This window comes from Spea bombifrons, chromosome 9 (genome assembly GCF_027358695.1).
Source record: "Spea bombifrons isolate aSpeBom1 chromosome 9, aSpeBom1.2.pri, whole genome shotgun sequence".
In the NCBI taxonomy this organism is placed as follows: domain Eukaryota; kingdom Metazoa; phylum Chordata; class Amphibia; order Anura; family Pelobatidae; genus Spea; species Spea bombifrons.
Genome location: NC_071095.1, coordinates 10,399,701 through 10,422,387, shown reverse-complemented (window position 1 = coordinate 10,422,387; position 22,687 = coordinate 10,399,701). Strand labels below are relative to the sequence as shown.

General features: G+C 37.9%; 1 protein-coding gene across 1 annotated transcript in view; it reads left to right on the top strand.

Moving 5' to 3' along the window:
- The window catches only part of KCNH5 (potassium voltage-gated channel subfamily H member 5), an 81,442-nt gene that overhangs the window by 1,436 nt on the left and 57,319 nt on the right, over positions 1-22,687 (top strand). Inside the window, exons 2-4 of the mRNA XM_053475454.1 lie at positions 11,614-11,737; positions 14,895-15,001; positions 16,711-16,839. Of these exons, the coding sequence (XP_053331429.1) occupies positions 11,614-11,737; positions 14,895-15,001; positions 16,711-16,839 (360 nt within the window). The remainder of the gene's footprint in view (positions 1-11,613; positions 11,738-14,894; positions 15,002-16,710; positions 16,840-22,687) is intronic.

Sequence of the window (22,687 nt, the reverse complement as noted above, 5' to 3'; positions counted from 1 at the left end):
TTTGTGGCCCATCCAAACATATATATTTATATATTTTATATAAATGTATTTTTTGTCGTCGGTATGATATAAGTAATAAGTATCTATAGGATAAGTCAATGAACTTAATGATGTTTGCGCATTAAGATTTCTCACGTAGCCTTATTCCCACCCTATGAACGCCGGCATGTACTGCAAGGGTTAATATATCTCATAATTCCCCCCTGTGTCTTCTTTTGTGAAGTTTCTTACTTTTCTCCAGCTCATAAAACACATAAAACAATTGTATAAATGTATTTTGAATTATTTCTATTGATTTATTGTATTAACCCCCTCCTCCCCAATTAAAAATCAATTTTGCCACAATGTCACTGATGAATCGATCGGTTCCTGCAGTGCGTAGAGGTGCATTTAGCCTGCAGTTGGCAGAGAAAGAGTTAAAAGAAACCCCCCCCGGCTTGCCTGTGATGTGGCAGATCCATTTGTCCCCTGATTATCCGTCATCTGGAGCGGACGTGTTGCCATATGGCATCATATATATTGCATCAGTAAAAATTTGACAGTTTTGTCACATTCAGCTGTCTATACAATAAATGAGTAATCGGCTTTTATATGGAATTCCGGGCTGTCTCGGCGGCTCACGCAGGTGTTTTGGTCCAAACCCTTTGGGCCAGCGTAGGGACTGACATGGAATTGCAAGATAGTTGGTAGGGATCAGTGTGTAGTAGCAGTATTGTGATTCCAATATATTAGTTATTATTATTATTATTATTATTAGAAACTAATACAGCGAGGGGATTAAACATGCATGAGATCAGGCATACGGCTCCTGAATCTAAGACGAGACCGACGACTGATTAAGGTTTGAGTCTTTACAGCAGGTGAAAGGGGCAGACTAGACGGGGGCCGGATGGGGGCCGATCCTGGTGGAGTTCGTTGTTATGAGGCCGCCTCGTAAAGTATAAAATTAAAATTCAGTTTGGCTCCCGGGTTGAAAAGTAACCAAGTGGCACGAGAAACACTTCCAAGCAGCTCTTAGACGATTATATCGTATCCAGTGAGTTTCCTCGAATTTATTATTATAGATTTTTGGAAATCAGCTGAATTCTAGAAATAAATGAGATTTAAACCCCTGACTTAGTTGTTTTTTATGACGTATGCTAAGAAATAGAACAGATTAGCGTTTCCTGGGCGGAAAATAGGAGATCGGGGGCCACGTGGCCCCTGGCAGCATCTGTATCGATTCCTTTTATTTTTTTTTTCTTTTAAGCTCTAGAGCATAAATCAGACGCCTGCGTGTTTTTCGTGGCCGGCTCTTTATATCCGCCGGAGATTTATGGGATCCGTTTTTTTTTTTTTTCTTTCCTCTCCCCTTTTTCGTTAAGTTCATTTGCTGAAAGCCGGTAGGTGCTCAGCTTGATTAACATTTTAATTCAGCCGGGGATCTCCGTCCCAATTTTAATAAAGAACAAGGGAAGATTCGGCGGCTCCGGGAAAACAGCAGAGTTTGCAAACGTTCTGCGCGTTATCGCGAAACAGAAACCGAAGCCAACTGGGATCCGGAATCTTCTTTATTAATGCAGCTCGGCTTGGCAGGGAGATAATTCTTAACCCCTTAACGACAAAGCCCGTACATGTACGGACTCAAAATGCATTGTTTTCAATGGGTTTAGGGACCGCCCATTGTCCTTAAGGGGTTAAAAGACGCGCTTTAATTATTGCATCAGAATTCTATGCAGGGGGTGTCCTGTCCGAAAAAAATAAATAAAAATAATATAAAAATATATAATATATATATTGCTGGCAGATCGGCCCCATCCGGCCCCCGTCTAGTCTCCCCGTTTCAAACCTTAACCAGTCGTTGGTCTCGTCTTAGATTCAGGAGCCGTATGTCTATCCCATGCATGTTTAATACCCTCACTGTATTACCCTCTACCACCTCTGCTGGGAGGCTGTTCCACTTATTATGCGGAATGCGGAACCAAGGGAAATTCACTGAAATGTTTTCAGTCTAAACAGGGGTGAGGATGAGAGGGATTTTAAACATGTACATGTTTTCTATGTTCTATAATTCAGTAATTTACCCCATCGGGAATAGTTTTTGCGCCATGCATATTTATAATGTACTCAATCTCACCCTGCTTCCAATGTTCCGAAAGGCGCGTTTATGGAATGAGAGGCAATTCTGCATAATATTTGGATTTTGTTAAATGTAAAATTACATCAATATTTGGATAGGAGAGAAAATCCGTTCAAAGAAATTGTTGGAGCACAAAATGCCTGTACATTATGTTAAGATCTGTAAAAATAGTTTGTAGGGGTTTTTTTTAAAGGTGTTTTTTCACGTAATCTGTTGCTTTGAATGCTTTTTCACGTAATTACAGCAGTAGAGACATTATTCCCATTACCGATGGAGACCCAAATTCATAACTAGTCTTTTAACCATGTGAAATTTTGCCTCTTTCGTTTTTACGCCTATTAAACTTGTGCATTTGATCCACGTGCAGAGGCATAATGCTTAACTTGCATGTGACACAAAAGCTGATGCTGATAGGTTGTTGCCATAGAAACATCTTTACAGTTTTTCGGTAATTTTTTTCTAATTAAACCCTCGGAGTAGAGAATAAAATGACGAATCTGTTGAGGTTTTGTCCTCCGGACATAAAATGTATGTTTAAACTGCTTCTGTGTTTTGAACATCTAAAGCTCCCATGAAACCCATCGGCCAGACGTCATCCGTCTTTGCTGTTCTAGAATGGCCATAGAGCTACCCGTCGGCAGCCATTGATTTAACGTAATACGTTTCCTCTATACGCTGGATCAGCAAATTGGTTAAGAAATAGATAAAAAGGGTTTTTTTGTGCAGGACGTGGACGGTAATAGAACAGCGGCCTCTAATCCCAGACCCAACATGGCCCCGTCCTTCTCTTATTTGTCGATAACAGGTCTTCTTTAATAGTATCTTCTACATCTTGACGTTTGCAGCCCTTGCAGTGGAAAACGTGTCGATCCCAATTATATGTTCACGATTCAGAGGCATAACGAGGCATCGCCTAATATATCATTAACCCTACGGGGCTTGATTAAGATGAACTCCACTTCTATGTTCCTTGGAGTCACGTAAAGTTAAGATGCTGGCTTAGATACTATGCTCGCTGTTTGGTTGGCCATGTAAACGTGTCTTTCACAGGGGTAATTAATAATGTATTCATAAGTTTATCCAGGGCTAGACTGGGACTTAAAAAAAAAATAGAATGCCATCCCCGTATTTCATGGCACCATTTTTGGGCACATTGTAAATAAGTCGGGTTCTGGGCCGAATATTATGTGTGTATTTCTATACTGTACCTGTCAGTGTATAGTGTTAGAGTGACTGTGTGTGTGTGTGTATGATGTTAGAGTGTGCTTGCATGGATGTGTAAGTGTATAGTGTTAGAGTGACTGTGTGTATGTATATGTATGATGTTAGAGTGTGCCTGCATGTTTGTGTAGGTGTATAGTGTTAGAGTGACTGTGTGTGTGTATGTGTATGATGTTAGAGTGTGTCTGCATGTCTGTGTAGGTGTATAGTGTTAGAGTGACTGTGTGTATGTATGTGTATGATGTTAGAGTGTGTCTGCATGTTTGTGTAGGTGTATAGTGTTAGAGTGACTGTGTGTATGTATGATGTTAGAGTGTGTCTGCATGTCTGTGTAGGTGTATAGTGTTAGAGTGACTGTGTGTGTGTGTGTGTAAGATGTTAGAGTGTGTCTGCATGTTTGTGTAAGTGTATAGTGTTAGAGTGACTGTGTGTGTATGTATGTATGTGTATGATGTTAGAGTGTGTCTGCATGTTTGTGTAGGTGTATAGTGTTAGAGTGACTGTGTGTATGTATGATGTTAGAGTGTGTCTGCATGTCTGTGTAGGTGTATAGTGTTAGAGTGACTGTGTGTATGTATGTGTATGATGTTAGAGTGTGTCTGCATGTCTGTGTAGGTGTATAGTGTTAGAGTGACTGTGTGTATGTATGTGTATGATGTTAGAGTGTGTCTGCATGTTTGTGTAAGTGTGTAGTGTTAGAGTGACTGTGTGTATGTATGTGTAAGGTGTTAGAGTGTGTCTGCATGTTTGTGTAAGTGTGTAGTGTTAGAGTGACTGTGTGTATGTATGTGTAAGGTGTTAGAGTGTGTCTGCATGTTTGTGTAAGTGTATAGTGTTAGAGTGACTGTGTGTGTGTGTGTATGTATGTGTAAGGTGTTAGAGTGTGTCTGCATGTTTGTGTAAGTGTATAGTGTTAGAGTGACTGTGTGTGTGTGTGTATGTATGTGTAAGGTGTTAGAGTGTGTCTGCATGTTTGTGTAAGTGTATAGTGTTAGAGTGACTGTGTGTGTGTGTGTATGTATGTGTAAGGTGTTAGAGTGTGTCTGCATGTTTGTGTAAGTGTATAGTGTTAGAGTGACTGTGTGTGTGTGTGTATGTATGTGTAAGGTGTTAGAGTGTGTCTGCATGTTTGTGTAAGTGTATGGTGTTATACAGAATTATATAGAATATACAGGGCAATTGCTCCAGGACCCCCTGATTGAACAGACTAGACGGGCTGAATGGGTCTGATGGCTAAACTTTTCTTTTCAGTTTAATTCTATGGATTCTTTAATAAATCATCCTTGGAATTCTCTATGATGGAGTTTGAGTTGCTGACGGCTACATCTCTGTGTTAAGACAATTAATAGATTTCTGATCATTGTTGCGTACGATGAGACCGCAGGCCGGCCCGGGAGGACAGACAGATACAGAGTAAAGACAATAACGCAGTGTTTTATCGTCCACCAAAGGTCCCGATAAGGTAATTGTTCCCATTATTTACATCCGGGATGCTTCCTATTTGCCATTTATTTAACTTTTAGCTACATGCTCCGGTGATGTTTATCACCTTCTGGCGTTAGTCTTTCTGTATTTGGACCAATATTCTTGTCGTTTCCTCAAATGCTAAAGAACAATTTTGTGAGTTATCCTGAGCGAGATTTAGGGTAGATAGAGAGACGAGGACAAATTCACAGAGCGAATACACAACTTTGTTGCCATTAAAATTTGAATTACCAGCAATCCAAGAAAGGGGATCTCCCACCATTTTTGTTATTTCCCGTACCAAATTAAAAATAAATTAAAAAAAATATGGCGCGGTTTTCTTTTTTAAACTAGTATTTTTTGCTCCAAAATATAATGTTTTCAGGTAGCACCTGCATATTAGTCGTTTGGTTGAGTTTTTATTCTGTGGGGAATGCATGAATGTCTCAGTCTTAATCACCCAGGCAGACACTCTGAGTAATGAAAGTCTATGGAGGAACGGACTTCATTAGCATCGCCATAAAGCATCAGCTCAGTGTGGTGTTTGAGCTGGGAAAGTCACCCAAAATATCACATGACTGACAGCACTGGCCAGGTCTGCAGATAAAGGGAGTTCATTCGGGCAAAATGCCGACAGACATTAATGTACTGTATACAGTGTTGTGGGTTGTAACTGTATACAGTGCTGGGGGTTATTACTGTATACAGCGCTGGGGGCTACTTTCAATGAGAGCATGGGACTCAAATGCCCTAAGGGGTGGAAAATACAGAATTCATATTCTCCATTCATACGTTTCTGCGAGCTACGCGTTTATCGACGTTCATGGAAATATAGAATAATCTAAATTTAGTGCTTGCGCTGCAGTTGCTGGGCAAACGGCGATAAAGTCTTGAGTGGGCGTAACAGAGTTTGACAGCATGTCTCCCATCTAATCGACATACAATGTGTGGTAACAATGTCACCAGGAGACTCATGAATATGTATATCCATTCCGTTCATGTACGGCGTAAGAAGAAAATTACTTAAACTAACTCAGGTGTTGCAGAAGCCCAATAAGTTTCCGTTCTAATGGGGCTTATAGATCAATTTTAGTGCAATTTGTTAAATGCAGATCAGTGTATTTAATGATGAATGAGCAATTTGCAATGCAAAAAAGATTCGTACCATTTTTAATTTTAGAATATAGAAAAATCTAAGGAAAACTAGAATTTGCTGGCAGATCAGACCCATTTCAGCCCATCTAGTCTGCCCGTTTTCTCAGATGTTATTCAGTTCTTAATCTTGTCCAATATGCCTATTCCATGTATGTTTAAATTAAACTCAATTACTCATTAGAAATGATGAAAGAAAATATTGTTGAACATTTGAATAATGTTCTGCCTATCCACTAAGAAGTCAAGTAGTCAGTTAAGTAACTCAGCTGACCGGACTCGTCTCCCGTTACATATCCTCGTTTTCCAACACTTACATCACAGCTCCCAAATTCAACGATCTGTTAGTTGTGAGTGCTTCCAACTTTACATTTTGCGAGTTTCAGGTAAGGCCATGCGAGTTCGATGTAAACTTGCTTGTTCTTGCCTGTAACTCACAACATTTACCCCCTGTAACATTAAAATATATAAAGAAAGTACACACTTATTAACCAAAGGGGCCGACAATTGCTCTCCACTCGCACGGTGGTGGTAATTAAATAAACCTGAGAAATTAAATGCCCCGTATAAGCTTCCCCTATGCACTGCTAACTGACATGGAGGGATTAAAAATATATTTAATAAACCTTAAGACCCCTACATTGTTCCCAGTTTGATTGGGGGTTTACACATAAAAGATGCTTACCTATAAATGATACTTTAATCCAGGGGTGTCCAACCTCCGGCCCTCCAGCTGCTGCAGGACTACATCTCCCATAATACTCTTTCAGCTAAGGGGCTGGCTGAGGAGTATGGGAGATGTAGTCCTGCAGCAGCTGGAGGGCCGCAGGTTGGACACCCCTGCTTTAATCTTTGACCCCCTGCCCATTGGGGTGTTAAAAAAGTGCAATCTTGTTTGGAGAGACACAGAAAACATCTCATGTCCCTATATATTCAGTATGTGATCTCATAGAATGTGATTGTTCTTTTTTTGATATATTGTATACGTTTTTACTTATTTTGTTTGATAGATGAAGTTAGAACCAAACTCAAACTCTGCTTCAATTATTTTTCTTACTTAATATAATTTTCTAGTTGAAAACCTACGCAGTTTTAAATTTTTTTTTATCTCTTCAAAGACTTTACATAAACTAAAGATGTGATTGGATACTTTAGTTATTACGTCATTGGTCAGGTAGGATTGCAAACTGCGGGATAACTGTTTGTTGGTGGCTTCCATCTGGAAGAATCATCACGGAAGAGGTGACAGGTGTCTGAGGGGCTACAAATATTGTGGGGTCCGCTAGCAAGTCAGCCTCTCATTAACTGATTCTACATCTTTCTAGACTAATTCACGTCATTTAGAGAGGCAAAGTATGGCAAATTATTGGATATGACCAAGAACTTTTAGAAAAACTCACTTTCAACGAGTGTTAGTGGCCCGGTGACCTTTAAACCTCCATTAAATTATATATAATTTATAGAAAAAGACATCAACTACGGGTTTTAAACATCTTCACAGCCGGTGGTCCAGAATCATTCACAGCATGTTTTCCTTTTTAGAACAAAAATACATACTTTCATATCAAATTAGCATTTTTCGCGACTGTAATACAGTAGATCTGTTACATCATAAAGGCAGGATTCATTTTTTCATCAAAAAGACTAAAGTCTTCACGCTTCTAGATTTCAGTTTTAAAAAAGAAAAGCAAAGCCACTCATTTAGGAATTTCCTCTTAAACCTATATAGATATATATATATATATATATATATATATAAAAAAAAGACCATTAATGAATTACCGCAACCCTCCTCCCTGCAAGCCTTTTTTCCAGAATACTCTTAATATCTTGATATAATGTACCATTATCTTTTATTCCACGATTGCCTTGGAAACTGATTAAGCAGTTGTTCCTCACTTGACATTATCAGTTGTAGAGTTAATTTTTTTTATACATCTAAATCTTCCAGAGATGTTTTAAAAATTAATTTTAAACACATAATAAATCTACAAAAATATTGAATGAGTTTTTTTTGGGGGCTTTTTCTATTAATTTATTTATTTTAAGATAAATAATAATCTCATTGATTTCCTTGCTGAATAAATATTGTTGGAATTAAAAGGTATGTTTTATTATTTTTGTAATTTGTTTTAGCTGTTTTTTTTTTTCCGTGGGTGTATTCCGGTTTTGTAATTGCTCATAAGGCTTAGTTCTGCGTGAAAAATAGCCATTAAAGTTGTAATTGTTGGTCCATTCTTTTTAATATTTTATATTAAAAAAGTTTCTAGGCTCTTGTGATTGTTTATCAATGAGTTGCACAACTGACTACAGATATACACTCGCTGGGGTTGGACCCCTTTTGAGTTATTTGAGTTACTGTTGCCTTTTTGTCATCTCGAACCAGTCTACCCATTCTCCTCTGCCATCAACAAGGCATTTTCGTCCACACAACTGCCGTTCACTGGATATTTTCTCTTTTTCAGACCATTCTCTGTAAACCCTGGAGATGGTTGTGCGTGAAAACTCCAGTAAATCAGCAGTTTCTGAAATACTCAGACCAGCCCATCTAGCACCAACAACCATGCCATGTTCAAAGTCACTTACGTCCCCTTTCTTTAAATTTTTTTTTGAGAATAATAAAACTTTATTATATAATCATTTTTTTCTATTTAATCAACCTTAAAGCAGGTCGAGGAGAGGGCTACCTCTGGACTCACAAAGATTAATTATCCAGCACTCAGGAGAGAAAAACCCCCATTTTGGAGGTAATCTCTGAGGGAACCATGGCTGGCAGAATTTCCCTCTGGGCTTTAAGAGGTTAATTTTTTTGTGGCAATGAGGGGCGGGGGAAGGCAAAAATACAATGCAATCTAAAGGCTGCTGTTTAGTACAATTGAAAAATGTAATGTGAAAATATGATCATAAATTCCGATCTGCAGGTTACAATCTTCAGATCTCTGCCGGGAGCCTGACACGCTATGAATCTCTTTGCTGGAGAGCCGACACTTCAGCAAGTTGTCTTGACTATGTCTAGATGCCTAAATGAATTGAATTGATGCCATGTGATTGGCTTATTAGCTATTTGTGTTAACAAGCAATTGAACAGGTGTGCCTAATAAAGTGGCCAGTGAGTGTGGATCTTAGCTGTTCTAAAACAGTGGCTATAATATCATTCAATATTTTTGCGTTTCTCTCTATGGTTATTTTTAACCCCCAGGTTCTATTAGAAACAAAGCAAACTGATCTGTTTGCTGATGAGCGTGATACTTTGTAGATTCACAATAGAAGGGCAAGCTTCAAAGCCTCGGATATAGGAGGCTTTTGTGTTTATTCATTACAAAAATATATTGAATCATTTTAAATTCAGTTCTTGCCTTGGGTCAGGGAGCTCTTTAAACGTATAGTAAGCAACCCATACATTACTAAAGCATTTGTAAAATATATATATATATATTCATCTAAGTAGGTATCAGGTAGGCGCAGATTAATGTATTACTATATGAGGCACCAGTAGAACATCAGAAGTAACATGAATGACTTGAGACTGGTCAACAGCACTCAACTATGAGAACATGGATAGAAACTCATCTGTTGAGCACAAGTATAACTTTGTGTTGTTGAGTGGCTGTCGTAGTGAATACCATGACCGTCCCATTGAGTGATGTTGAATGGATGGCCAAGCGGATACCATGTATTTCCCATCGAAGGATGTTGAGTTCAGCTTGTATGCCGTTGCTGCCCGTGAAATGTTGCAACCCAAATGAGTTTAACAATGTTATGGCTCAACTCACCGCTTCTTCAGAAGTCAACTTGGTTTTGTCAAGTTGGACACCTTTTTCAAGTTGACTGCCATCTAGATTCAAGGTCGAAATTCTATTTCTATTTAAAACTAGGTGAGCTACCTTGGTTTTAGGGGTTCAGTGGATTAGATAGAAGTGATTATCACCATGTTCCATGAGTTGGTAGTTCTCTGGCATCCAATGAATCAACTTTTCATAAATAATTTTGTGAAAATATTATGACATCAAACATGGTGACATATCTATGACTAATTGTCAGGGGAAGAAAACAAAATACTAATTACACACAATTACATGTCAGATGGGGAACGCATTCATGAAAACAGAATTGCATCATATCTAGTAGACAGAGTCTCTATGGCAAATGATACTAAGAACAATATATTTAATAAAAAAATCAGCATCCACTTCAATTTAATTGCAGAAATTCAATTTTTGGCCGGCTCAGGAATGTTCCCATAAATCACTTTAATTTGTCTTTTAAATGTGTTCTACTTAAGATATGGTTAAATATCTTCTCGCTTCTTATGAGGGCCACAATTCTTTCAAGTTCTATGGAGTTTCATAGTGATGGTGGCCTTGCATCCCAAAAAATAATAACTCCATGCTGCACGTGTAATAAATGGTATTTAATTTAATGGTATTTAATTTAATATTAGGATTTTCAATGTGATGGTACAATGTGAGTGTCCATAGGGGTCAAACAACAAATAAAATACCCACAGTATATCCATACCTGGGAACTCTCAAGGTTTGACCCTGATTCTGCCCCAGTCTCGGGGTGAAGGGGCAGATTCTCAGGGTCACACAGTCTGGAGCTGACGCCTTCCTATTCTCCTCTCTACATTCTGATAATGTATAAATTGATACATAATTTATAAATTACTCTGATAATTCAACGCTATATAACTTAATGGTTCTGTGTCATCGAACAAGCGTTAAAATGTTTTAGTATGCGAGTTGGATGCGATTATATATTTATCCATAAATAGTTGTTAATCAATTATATATTTTCTTTAAAAAAATAGGGTAGATCTATTGAGACCAACTGATATATTTGCAGCTTGCCCCTCCACGGCCCTGTATAACCGTATTATACAATTGTCTCTCCTGCAAATAACAATCCTTTAACCTAATTCTTCTCTATTTTATTATTTTTATTTATTTATTTTAAATCCACGAGGATGTTAAGAACTAGAACTCAAACAAGATCCTTTTTTTTTAAAAAAATGGGACAAAATAATGCTGATTCGGAATTTTCAACAGTACAGTACAGTAATTAATTTAAAGGTCAATAATATAATTTAAAAAAAAACAAATAAAAAATGTAATAAATGAATAAAAAAAATTATAATCAGTTGATTATATTCATGCTTACTCATTCCTGTGGAATACAAATTGCATTATTCATTTCAGATTAGCTTATTGAGCATTTGAAAATGAGTAATTATTTGAAAATAATCATGTTATTTAAAGGTTACAAAATAGCGCATTGCTTAATTAATTATGCTGTTCTCTGTTGGTCAGTTCGTACATCCTTAAACATTTTCTGAATATTTGGAATATTAATCATTTGTCTGAAGCTCATGAGCGGATTTATAATATATTATACCATATTTTCCCAGGGAGTTTGATTAAATATGTGTTTTTTTTAAAACTAAATTATGATTTGCTCACTTTATTTCATTTTTTTATTTTTTTGTAAAGTTTTTAATTATTGTATTGTGTGCTATTTTAATTACTTTTCATTTCTATTATTTTGCTTGTCATACTTTTTATTGCTTTCTATTTATGCTCGCTGGAAGCAATATTGAAATTAAATCGTTATTGTTCTGTTTTATTTTCCTCCGACAATTACTTTTTTTCTCTCTCCAGAGTCAAGTTTCTTGCTGGGAAATGCACAGATTGTGGACTGGCCTGTAGTTTATAGTAATGACGGATTTTGCAAGCTTTCTGGGTATCATAGAGCTGACATCATGCAGAAAAGCAGTACTTGCAGGTATGTTTATTTTTACTATAAACTTCTGTTAATAAATGTGTTTGCATATATGTGTTTGTAATGTATAAAATATGGCCGGTGCTTCCGGTGACGTCCTCTCCCCCATCCTCCAACTGAACTATAAAAAAGTTCTTAAGACGAACCTCATCTTTTATTGAACATATATAACTTTAGAACTATAAAAACATCTCAAGGTGGACCTTACCTTTCAATCACCATGGATAACGTATAACTATCAAACAAGTTCACAAGAAGGATCTTACATTTTAATGACCACACATAACTCTTCGACTAGCTTGTTGTGTGCTACATATTTCTACTAACTAGGAACATCAAACCCATGCTTGCTGTTAAAACGTTGTGATATGATCAGATATGTTCCATAACCGCCGCTTCGTATCCAATTTAGCAACAAAAGATAAGTAGCAAAATAGATCATCCTGCGAACTTTGTTAGTATCAATTTGGAAGCCCCCTAAGGAAACGGCAAATCGATTTGAGTTCCTCCGCAGAAGAGCCAAATTGGCAGCCATGCCGCACCGTTAACAAACGCCTTAAGTTCCTTTCTGACAAGAAGGTTAAAAAGCCGAAGGACCTTGTCTCGCGTGCCGTCTGTGCAGCGACGCTGGTTGATAACATTGTCATGGTTCTGATGTTCATTTTACAAGCCGAGGCATAAAAAAAAAAAACAATTCCAACTGTTCTTTTCTTTAAATTTGATCTTCAACTCAAAATTGCTTTTTATGTTTTTTTTTTCTGCTGAGAATTTCAACAATCGTAATTATTTTTAAAGGAAAGCGGCTACCGTGGGGGTTTTTTTTTTTTTTTTTAAGTATTTATTTTTCCACAAACAAGGATAACTTGCTTACAACGGAGCATAGCCATCAATACCGAGCAGTTTAATGCTTTCTCGTACTTGCGCTGCGGTAAAACGGAGCGGGGGGTATCCAACGAGCTGGGGCTTTTTTTTTTTTACCGTTAAAGCGTGTTCAGTGGAAGGAGAAAGATTTCCAGCGATGGAAGCGGCTGAAACAGTTTGCCTCGGGTTAGGCTTGAAATAATAGTAAGAAATTTCTGCCCATCACGTGTGATTTGTCACTTGTGACCTCTTTTTAGCGGCTTAGAAAAAAAAAAATTCTGATGACCGTAAATAATGCAGAATTTTATATCCGAGCCTAAGAAATATCATATCTCGCTCAATTCTGGCTCAATTCAAGAAAACCAAGGGCTGCAAAAAAATTAAATAATTATAAATGTACATTTGTTTGAAGACCAAATATTTTATATTTTGACATTTTCCATTTTTTTTTTCAGTTAGAGCTTTTCTACATCTGACATTTCCTACACTTCAGAATTGTCTCTTTGGGTGTCATGTGACATTTCGGGTGATTTTTATTGAGTTTTGACTTTGATTCCTATTTCAAGTGGCAGGCAAACCAAGATTTCACATCGCCCCTGAGTTTCCAGCCATCATGGAGATGTAAAAAGTTACTAGCAATTCATCTAAAAACTCGGTTCATCAGCTCACGTCATCCAGGCACTCTCTGGGCTTGACCAGGAGTCTCCGGGTGAAGTCCTACTTCCCTAGGTCTCCGGGTCAGTTTCTGTTTTCTCTGGGTAGAGTAGCGCAGTATAGCCACGCCCACTCCCCACCTAAATCTCCTGCTCCCCGACCAGTTCCCACCCCCTAAAGGCTCTCTTGGACCAGCCCCGCCCCTTCATGCATCTAGCCCCACCCATTTCTGGAGCCACTCCCCCAGAAAAAGAAGCACTCCTGGTGCCAAGGATCCTACTACTATTTTTATGAGCCCAGTATAAAAATGTTTCTTCCCTTAAATAATCAGTCGCATTCCTTTTGATGTTGTTGGCTGTTTACAACTACGGTCTCTGTTTGTGAGGTTTTTCGGCTAATGAATCCCATGCCATCGCTATTTACATATATTTATGATTCGCGCACTTATTATTAGATGCAAGGGAGACAGAGATGCAGCAACGCAAGGTAATTAGGCCACTGGATTTGTGCTCCGGGACGCGGTGTTTACACGAAAATGTTTATGCTTTTATAGAGAGCGATAACGCGCAGAGTTAATATTGATTTTATAGTTACGCGGTATGGTTTGTTATTTCTTTACATTACACACGAGGAGAAAAAGAAAAAGGAAATCATCTAATAGCCCAAACTCCCATACTATGCGTTTATAGAGCGCCAACAATCTCCACAGGGCTTCTAACCGTCCGTATATTCAAAGGGTCTGACGAGACCCAAAGTGACAAACGGATACATGAAGTAAAGAGTTTTGGTTTTGGTCAATTCCTTTTCTGACAACTAGAGAGAGAGAGAGTGAGAAAAAAAACCCAATGAATTTCAAATGAAAATTCTGAGCTTTCCCCTTTGTTTCAGTTTATTTTGGGGGGTCTCTCTCCTCCTTTTTGGATATTGGAGCAAATTAACGAATTTAACCGGAAATGTATTAGAAGCGCACGAATCCGATTGCGCAATTCCAGTAAAGATAATAGAAACAATGTTACAGACTAATTGGTGCTGACTTTAACTCCCTTAAGGACAATGGGCGGTCCCTAAACCCATTGAAAACAATGCATTTTGAGCACGGGCTTTGTCATTAAGGGGTTAAAAACACATGAAACATGAAAAAAGAACAGATCCTAAACGTGAAAACATTAAAAACCCCGTCGAAGTGTAATATATCATTCTGTTCTGTGAGCTATTTGTATTTCAACTCAAAGCTGGTGCTTTCCTCTCTCTCTCTCCAAGTTATTTGAATCCAGGTGTTTACATGTACGTTAATCTCATTTACATCGATCAAAACCTTTGGAATTGGAATTTTTTTTTGAACAAATGAGGTTTTTTTTTTGATGTTCGGAATGTAATAAATTCCCATAGGAAGCAGCAAGAATTGGATAATTTATTGAAATCACAAGCGCTGTATTTGAGTTCTAAACAGTGTGCGCCAACCGCTTTTATTGTTACTGTATTTTCCTGGTAAAATAAAATGTAACCCCTTAATGACAAAGGCCGTACATGTACGGGCTCAAAATGCATTGTTTTCAATGGGTTTAGGGACCGCCCATTGTCCTTAAGGGGTTAAATAAACGTAAAAATTGTGTTGCGTTACCAGTGATTGTGTGTTCCTTTCTAGCTTTATGTACGGAGAGCTTACGGACAAGAAAACCATTGAAAAGGTCAGGCAGACGTTCGAGAATTACGAGTCCAATTGCTTCGAAGTTCTTCTCTACAAAAAAAGCAGTAGGTATCTAAAAATGCTCCGCTTTGGTTATTTTGTATCTTGAACAGAATCCGTTGAAAATATTTCAGATTTAAATGGGAATTCCTGAACATGGATCGTTTTATGTGATTTTTTTTACTAATCAAAAAAAACCCGGAACATTCCCCCCCCCAAAGGTAACCCCCAATGTTTTGCCCTTTTTAGTTTTAATGAATTCTAAGCGAAGGTTCCTTTAGAACATAATTAAAGTAGACAGGAAAGCATTAGGAGATATTGTTCTACTAATAATCGTTTGCATTCGGATTTGCCCCAGCACTTATTAAGCCAAGGGCATCTTTTCTTTGCTGACCGAGGCAAGGCTGCTTCTTTGGGGGGGGGGGAAGCCTTGATTGTATATTAATGCTGGCTGAGATGTCTTCTGGCCTCCAGATATCTTCCGTCATTATATGTCTGATAGACTCAACAAACAGATCTATTCGGATGTTCTATTCTTAAGTCATATTCAGAATTCCGCTGCAATCGGAAAGGAATATTCCGTCAGTCTCCATGGTAACTACCCTAAATATGGCTCCATGTTTGAAGAAAACAATCTAGAAGTTAAACTCTTAACAGCATTTTCTTCTATGTTGGGGTCGCTTAAAGACTTCCCTTTATTGATTATCTGTAAGTGGATTAGAGCACTAAATAAAGATTGTTTTTTCTCGTGTCGATAAAGTCTTTAAAGAGCTCATTGGTTTTTATTGACTTCTTCACCGTGTGTTTTGGGGCCTTTTGAAGCTGTCTGGATTTTCTCGCATTAATAATGCACATAATTATCTAATTTCCATGGCATTGATAGGCGACTGTAAAGAGTACAAATACGAGGCTCCAGCACAGTGATGGGTAGACTTGTGCAAAGGGACCAAAAACGTTTCGGGCTAATTTTTCTTTTGCTCTGTGTTCCCGTCTCCTTTTCCACGGCTCTGCTCCTTTTTCTTGCCTCCTCTTGTTCTTCTGTCTTCTTTCTTGGTCCGCTTCTCCTCTATATCGGCTCCATTTACCTTCACACCGTGACTTTGGCCTCCTGGAGAGCTTCCGCAAAGGGGCGGAGCCTCCATGCACACCCTCTCGCCCGATTGGAGGAATGGGGTAGAGGCTGTCCCTGTGGTGTGTTCTGTTGCTCCGCCCTTTTGTACAAGCCATACCATCTCCCCGATTGGAGAAGCATAGGAGAGGCGGTCTCCGTGGCTCCGTCCTTTTGCAGAAGTACTCCATGAGGAAAGGAGAGCGTTTCTGCACCTCTCTTTCTCCGCAAATCCGTGCTCTTGGAGTCCTGGTTAATGGAGCTGGGGAGAAGCTGATGAAGAAAGGAAAAAAGGAGACAGGGAAACGGAAGAGGTTGGCGGAGAAGATAGGGAGACCTAAGACAATTAAATCTGCAGCATATGGTAGAAGGAACTCAAGCCATGGTTGATCAACGGGGAAGTGTCCTGGGTCAAGCCTAGCGCAATGACTTCACAAATACATGACTGCTACCCCAGCACATATTATTTATGAGGTTGACGGGGCCGCCATGGGTGTTATCATTGTGCATTTGGGTTAGGGAACACCAGGGTGGCCCAGAATGTGTAGAACGCATAAAAAAACGGGATTATTAGAGAAAGTCCCCATTAAGTCTTCTTCAGTTGGAGGCCCTCATGCTTTGTTTTTCATGTAGAATAATTAAAACCATGAAATATTTTCTTTACAGGAACTCCGGTGTGGTTCTATATGCAGATTGCCCCCATCAGAAACGAGCACGACAAAGTTGTTTTGTTTCTGTGTACTTTTAAAGACATTACTTTGTTCAAACAACCCATTGAAGATGACTCAACGAGAGGTAACCGTGTTTTTTATTTAATTCAGGCGCCTCGTGTGTGTGGCATGCAGTGCTTTTAGTAACGTCAGCCATTGCATTTATGTTCCATAAAGGTTATTTTTACATACCCAGGTGAAAATAATTAAAAAAATCCCCAAATTTTAAGAAGCAGAATTATAACATATTATTTAGGTCAACAATGTAGGACGACACCAACAGCGCACAAATAATTTTACAACATTGTTTGGTACCTTGAAGAATAATGAATATTGAAAAAGTTTAATATTTTTTTTAAAAAAATCAGCATGGCAAAGTATTTAATATTGGTCGTGATGCAGTTCTTCGGGGGGTGGTAGACTGGGAAATGAGGCAACAGCAGAGGGCTTTAGGAATAATTGCTGTGGCCCTTACAGTAAAACGTGGCCCAGGGTCGTTGCCATTTTTGGCCCTCATCAAAGATGGCGCTGGGTGGGAGGAAGTGGCATTTGGATCCAGCCAATCTTCTCCCAGACTTGCCTGCTCCTGCCGCTATTCCCACCTGCTGTGGGCCGGTCCCACCCTCCTAACCCGGGTCTTTCCCCCACAGCCTCCCATGTGGAGCAGGAGAGGGTGAGTGATGGGGCAATCCCTGGGAATTTCTCAGGTATGTTCATTGCCGTGACTTTGGCATGTGGTGAATTCTATTGCGGTGCTTTAAATTCTATCCGGCCAAATTCCTTCCTACTTTGCTGTGCGGCTCTTCCACGCCCAGAGAAACAGAATTATCTCACTGAGGTTATGTTTTAATCTAATATATTTATACATTTATACCTCGAGTGATGTGTACAGTAATAACCCCCAGCGCTGTATACAGTAATAACCCCCCAGCGCTGTATACAGTAATATAACCCCCCAGTGCTGTATACAGTAATATAACCCCCCAGTGCTGTATACAGTAATAACCCCCCAGCGCTGTATACAGTAATATAACCCCCAGTGCTGTATACAGTAATAACCCCCCAGCGCTGTATACAGTAATGTAACCCCCCAGCGCTGTATACAGTAATATAACCCCCAGCGCTGTATACAGTAATATAACCCCCCAGCGCTGTATACAGTAATATAACCCCCCAGCTCTGAATACAGTAATAACCCCCAGAGCTGTATACAGTAATATAACCCCCAGTGCTGTATACAGGAATTTAACCCCCCAGCGCTATATACAGTAATATAACCCCCAGCGCTGTATACAGTAATATAACCCCCCAGTGCTGTATACAGTAATATAACCCCCCAGCGCTGTCTACAATAATATAACCCCCCAGCGCTGTATACAGTAATATAACCCCCAGCGCTGTATACAGTAATATAACCCCCAGCGCTGTATACAGTAATATAACCCCCCAGCGCTGTATACAGTAATATAACCCCCAGCGCTGTATACAGTAATATAACCCCCAGCGCTGTATACAGTAATATAACCCCAGCACTGTATACAGTAATATAACCCCCAGCACTGTATACAGTAATATAACCCCCAGCGCTGTATACAGTAATATAACCCCCCAGCGCTGTATACAGTAATATAACCCCCCAGCGCTGTATACAGTAATATAACCCCCAGCGCTGTATACAGTATTATATCCCCCCAGTGCTGTATACAGTAATATAACCCCCCAGCGCTGTATACAGTAATATAACCCCCAGCGCTGTATACAGTAATATAACCCAAGAAAACCAGAAATGTATGGGGCGCAGGTGCATATATAGGGGAAAAAACAAAAAAACACAATATAGTGTATACAGTAATGTCAGTCGTGTTGACAAAAAATGGTTTTATCTAATTTTCTCCCAATAAACTCATTTTATCTGGAGACTTGGATGTCAGTCATGTGATATTTTGGATGGCGATCCCTTAATACACACCACACTGAGCTGATGCTTTATGGCGATGCTAATGAAGTCCGTTCCTACGTAGAGTTTCATTTGTCAGTGGGAATTCCCCTTCAAACCTAAAGCATGCCTTTTTTAAGTAGAGTAAGACTATGGTTTTGAATGCAGTGTACAAACATTTTAAAGTTTTTTGTGTGGATTTTATTTCTTGTTCAATAACAAAACAAAAAAACATTTGGGCCTCGTGTTTCGATCTCGTAACGCTTCCCTGTGAACGGTTGTTGTTTGCAGTGCATGCAAAGTACACTTTTACTCAAACTGAAGTCACAATAACCCTGCAGAAAAAAAACATACTTTCATTTGTAAAATGAGCAACATTAATTTGTACAATTCTAAAACACAATAAAAAAAAGCTGAAAACATAGCAGGGAGCTATAAGAAGGAGTAAATCCAGCTTTAAATAGCCTGCGTGTAAAATAATGTCAATTTAATCATCTCACAGGCTAGCTTACTTACACAATGCTTCTAGCCGTGGTCACAAATTAAAAAGAACATTATATATGGATTTGAAATAAATAATGCATTAAACAACAAGAAAGACAACATAATTATTTATTATTAAATTATTATTATTATTAATATTATTATTTGGTATGTATAAAATAATAATAATAATAATAATAATAATAAATAAATAAAATTATAATACTCCTGCCCAATCCCATTAAGTAGCTCTTCACCTTGGTTGAGGCAGCCTTAGCGAGAGAAAAGGAGGAATTTCTATGACAGTAACTAAAAATACAGAATTTTCTTTTCCACGGAGCCCAGTTCTGTTGTTTTAGTACAACTCAAAACTTAAAAACATCACTAATATAATTACACTTATGCAAAAAAAACCCCCCAAAACATTGTGTGTTACAGAATAAAAAAACATCAAATAAATATCATTATTATAAATAATATTTCCTACATGCAATAATTTTAATATAATTTAGTTCGTAAACATTTTTTTTTTCATAATATGGAGTTTCGCTCTCCTCTCTGGAACCTTAAGGCAAAGTAGTTAGAAATTAAATTTGTGTTTTGTTTTGGGAATTTTTGTCCCTGTGCCTACCTTCTAATTCTCTGCATGGCATAAGATAAGAATCACAATACTATAAAATATTTAAAGTGCCAAAGGAAACCCATTTCTTTGTTGCTTATCATTGTCATGACATTAAATGTCAATACGCAAGATGAGACGTTTACACCGAAGACATAACTGGAGGAATGAGTGTGGGGGTCCCTGGTGGGCTCCTACAAGTTTTCATACATTGTTCCTCCCACGATTACCTTCACTTCTAAATGTCCTCGGTATTGTGATCTGTTTTTCCCCCACCTTAACATCTTTAATATATAAGCAGAAAACCACTTGTTGTTCATGTGGCACGGTGACACAAATGTAACTTAAGAATACAATGTAACACAATAACCAGTAGTAATAATAGAATAGTAGAAATGTATAAAGAATACAATGTAACACAATAACCAGTAATAATAATAGAATAGTAGAAATGTATAAAGAATACAATGTAACACAATAACCAGTAGTAATAATAGAATAGTAGAAATGTATAAAGAATACAATGTAACACAATAACCAGTAATAATAATAGAATAGTAGAATATAAAGAATACAATGTAACCCAATAACCAGTAGTAATAATAGAATAGTAGAAATGTATAAAGAATACAATGTAACACAATAACCAGTAATAATAATAGAATAGTAGAAATGTATTAAGAATACAATGTAACACAATAACCAGTAGTAATAATAGAATAGTAAAAATGTATAAAGAATACAATGTAACACAATAACCAGTAGTAATAATAGAATAGTAGAATATAAAGAATACAATGTAACACAATAACCAGTAATAATAATAGAATAGTAGAATATAAAGAATACAATGTAACACAATAACCAGTAATAATAATAGAATAGTAGAAATGTATAAAGAATACAATGTAACCCAATAACCAGTAGTAATAATAGAATAGTAGAATATAAAGAATACAATGTAACACAATAACCAGTAGTAATAATAGAATAGTAAAAATGTATAAAGAATACAATGTAACCCAATAACCAGTAGTAATAATAGAATAGTAGAAATGTATAAAGAATACAATGTAACACAATAACCAGTAGTAATAATAGAATAGTAGAAATGTATTGTTGCCAAGGTGATGAGCATTTAGTGCCCCCATGTCCCATAGACCTGCGATCTGATGAGCCCATGAGCTGAATAGTTGTCGAGTCGGAGATTGCGGTTTCTTTTACCATGTTGTGTGTTCTTGGTTTCCTCTGCTCTACTTGAATGAGATGCCGAAAGGTTGCCAGTTGGGAAATGGGTCCGTTTCTCGTTAACCTGAAAGCTGAGGATCTAAATCTAATGATGGTAGGAAATAGCCAGCGTAGCAGTATCTGACCTGCAGTTTGTTCTGGATAAATGGCCATAGTTTTTGTGTAATTCTGGTGATTAAAGAGATCCGCTAGGCGGTTACACATGGGCACAATCGTTTTGGACTATACGTCGAGCCGCCAACGTATTTTGGCCTGTGTCTGCGTCTGCCCTACCCTCTTCTCTCTCTATTCTCCATGTCAACTTATTAAGACACTTGGGGCCCCGGAACAATTAGACAAGAAAGAACCCCCTTTGCTTCCTGCGAGGTACTTACCCCATCCACTGCTTGCCTCCCGGATGTCCTTCATAGCCAACCTTTTTTTCTCCTCTGAAAGGATATTTGAAATCACCTGGTATTTAAGAAATAACCACATAACTATCATCTCCATCTCCATGGATCCACTTAGTGCTTTATTTCCACCATGACTCACTCTTTGTTTACTTTGTTCGTTGGAGGTGCTTGAATTTTTTTTTTTTAAATGTTTTATGTTTATGTCAATGACTGTTTTTTTTCAACAAAAATACAAAACCAAAAAAAAAAAAAAGAAAAACAAAATGGGACTTCTTTTTCATACAGCTAACCTTGGAACAACTCAAGTAAAAAACACTCAAAGTAAGTTTCAGCCGTTATTATGGAATTTTATAGATATTGATCTTGTTTTCTCTTTCTTTTGGGTAGATGTAGATGATTTTTTTTTACTAGGTGTGCAGTGTATCTTAATTCCCGAGATACGCTGGGGTTTGTTCGTTGAAACGTTTATGGTGAAAACCAGGAGAGAAGCCAACACAAAAATGCACTAGGTTAACGATGCTCAACTTTTTTGGGGGAAATATGGGCTGGAATTTTGGCCCCAAAAGTCATTTTATAGGGCAAATTTTTTTTTTTAAAGGAGGATGGAAAATGTGCAAGCAACCCCCCCCCAAAAAAATAGCCCATCCTTCTCCTGGTCCAGCTAACAATTTGAGATGCCTTCTCCTGAAGAAGCGATGAGACATCTCCAATACCTCCTGTCCTGTTTTTTCACCAAAACACTGTAGCATGGTATATTGGTGTTTTTTAAAAAATTTTTTTTATAGACGTCTAGATTTCCAGAAAAAATTATTAACCAAAGACCCTAGGCAAACAGGATTACAGAGCAATAACTCCAAAAAGGTTAATTTACCATATATGGTAGTTTAAATTATATAAATAAATGATTTAATGTTTATAAATTGCTTACAAAATCAATCGAGGGACACTGCTTTTCAGCTCTCCGGTGCGATGTGATTTGATTGGATTCACCTCTGGTAATGAAAATATCCAATGTCCGTGGGGAATGGTCAACTCTAATGACAAGTATCCTTTGTACCGATTGGCTAATCTATTAAACCAATCATGAAAGATTAAAAATGCTTTGATAGATGAACTGGAGGGGAAGAGGGCTTACAGTAAGTTATGTTTGAATCCTCGCAGACATCCTTAAATTAAGCAAAGCTATACTTTTTATAAGATGGTTTACCTTTTACAAAAATGTCAACAATTTCTCTTTTTTTCCCCAAAAAAGAGG